Below are 2,007 nucleotides of genomic sequence, written 5' to 3' on the forward strand. Positions count from 1 at the left end.
ACCATTTCTGAGAACAGCCCAGCCTGGTTTCTTAGCACTAGAGAGGCAAAGCCAGGATGAGGGTGGCATGGTGCGTGCACCAGGGATGCTCTTCCCCATGACCCCTGTGAATCGGAGGTCCTCTCTTCTGCAGAGATGTTCTCCCAAGGGACACCAGGAGCTCATGAGTCTTGGGACTCCTCAGGTGACACAGCTGGGCCACTGAGCCATGGCTCAGCTTCTACTGAGAGGAAACAACCCACTACCCAAGGCCCCATTTAGCAAAGAGGATTTAACTGAAGCATCTAAAGCAGATGCTGCTCCTTGCTGTCCTTCCTTTCCACTGATGAGCAGGAGATTAACTTCTTGGTGACAGCTGGCTTGTCACACATGCTGCAGAGGATGGTCTATGCTTTGCAGTGGTTTACATCAACCAGCATAAGAAATAAGGGTGCAAGTTTGTGTGTCCCCAGTAAACATGCAGTGCTCCACAGCCCAGTCCCATCACGGGGAGATTGCCCAAATTAGGGCTGAAGATCAGACAGCCAAGTATGTGATTCCCCCGCCCCAAACTGAACATCCAGATGAAGATGCCGACATCTTCATCTAAGCTGGACTGGGGAAGCAGTGTTTCATCTCATCCTCTTCCCCTCATTATCCCCCTTCCTATGTCTTTTCCCATACATTTTCCTCTTTTTTTCTGGCTTCTCTGAGGTGTCACAATCCCAGCCCCCCTTGCCTCCTGCACAGCCCTTGGCAGCACCGTGAGGCACCACTGGCATTGCTGGGGGACCCTCCCATCCCAAAATGTGCCGTGGTGGAAGACAAGGAGACGCTAGTGGATGCTTACTAGATTTATTAGCAGCCCTGTGGCTGGGTCCCTGTCCCCACCATGGAGGGGGCCGGGATGGTGTCACCCTGCCCTCCCCAGTGTCCCCAGCATGGTGGAGGGCTGGGTTCTCACTCAGCAAAGCCCTGGGTGTCGCAGCGGGGTCCCTGCCACTCGCCGTAGCACTGGCAGCTGAATTCCTTGGCCAGCCGGGAGCTGTCATCGATGGCCTCCAGGCTCTGGGCCACCAGCCAGGGCTTGCCAGCCTGCAGGTCAATGGTGAAGTGGAAGGGGTCGAGGTGGAGGAAGCCCCCCTTGTTCTCCTGCCGCACGCAGCGGCCATGGCCAGAGCAGAGGCTCTGGCTGCACAGCTCGGCACTGGCTGTCACATTGACGATGTAGTGGCCCAGAGGCCCCTCCACGTAGTCCTTCAGCCTCAGGCACATCTCCTGCAATGACACGCAGTGTCACAGCCCTGTGTGGCCAGCAAGGGAGCGGTCCCTGCATGGCGCTGCCTGCCATGCTCACCTGGGAGGTGCTGTAGTTGAGGCTGCCCCAGAGGACGATGCCAGCGGCACCCTGAGCTGCGCTCTCCCCAATGGTGTTCATCAGGTCCTCCTGCACCCACAGGCAGGGGAGAGGAGAGGTCAGTGATGCCCAAAGCCCCCGCACAACCCCACAGAGCTAAAGACTGCCTGGCACTGACCCCCCAGCCTGAGAGGTGCCCCCTGTCCCCATCACCTGGGAGAGGAAGTCAACGGTGCAGTCGAAGGAGATCTGCGAATAGGGCAGGACAGGGATGCCACCGTTGGGGACGTCGCGCTGGACGGCAAAGGCCTCGGCCACACGATGCTGGACGTAGGCGAGGACCTTGCTGGTGCCATTGAGGCGGGGGGGCAGGTAGATGCTGGGGTACAACGCCTGGCTGCGCTCCCAGAGCCACCATGCGCTCCCAGAGCCACCACAGCTCCTTGTTCCGCTGCTGCTCCACCGCCGGGCATGTCCCATTGTAGGGCAGGCTCTCAAAGTTGTCGTTGTAGCAGTCGGGGAAGCCGTAGAAACCCCAGTAGCCGTTGGGACGGAGGGTCTTGCCCAGTTCCAGGGTCTGCGCCATGAAGCTGCGGGCGCTCTGCTCAAACTGGTGCTTGGCCACCTCCTCCACCAGCGCCGGGGGCCACTGAGGGTGCTGTCGCCGCACC

General features: G+C 59.5%; 1 protein-coding gene across 1 annotated transcript in view; it reads right to left on the reverse strand.

Moving 5' to 3' along the window:
* Nucleotides 1–939: 939 nt before the first annotated feature.
* The window catches only part of LOC104469442 (hyaluronidase-1-like), a gene marked incomplete at its 5' end in the record, with an annotated part of 1,463 nt that continues 395 nt past the window's right edge, over nt 940–2,007 (reverse strand). The window contains 4 exon segments of the mRNA XM_010083940.1: nt 940–1,257; nt 1,337–1,426; nt 1,550–1,753; nt 1,755–2,007. The exon segment at nt 1,755–2,007 is cut by the window's right edge and continues 395 nt beyond it. Of these exon segments, the coding sequence (XP_010082242.1) occupies nt 940–1,257; nt 1,337–1,426; nt 1,550–1,753; nt 1,755–2,007 (865 nt within the window).

This window comes from Pterocles gutturalis, unplaced genomic scaffold (genome assembly GCF_000699245.1).
Source record: "Pterocles gutturalis isolate BGI_N339 unplaced genomic scaffold, ASM69924v1 scaffold17305, whole genome shotgun sequence".
Lineage (NCBI taxonomy): Eukaryota > Metazoa > Chordata > Aves > Pterocliformes > Pteroclidae > Pterocles > Pterocles gutturalis.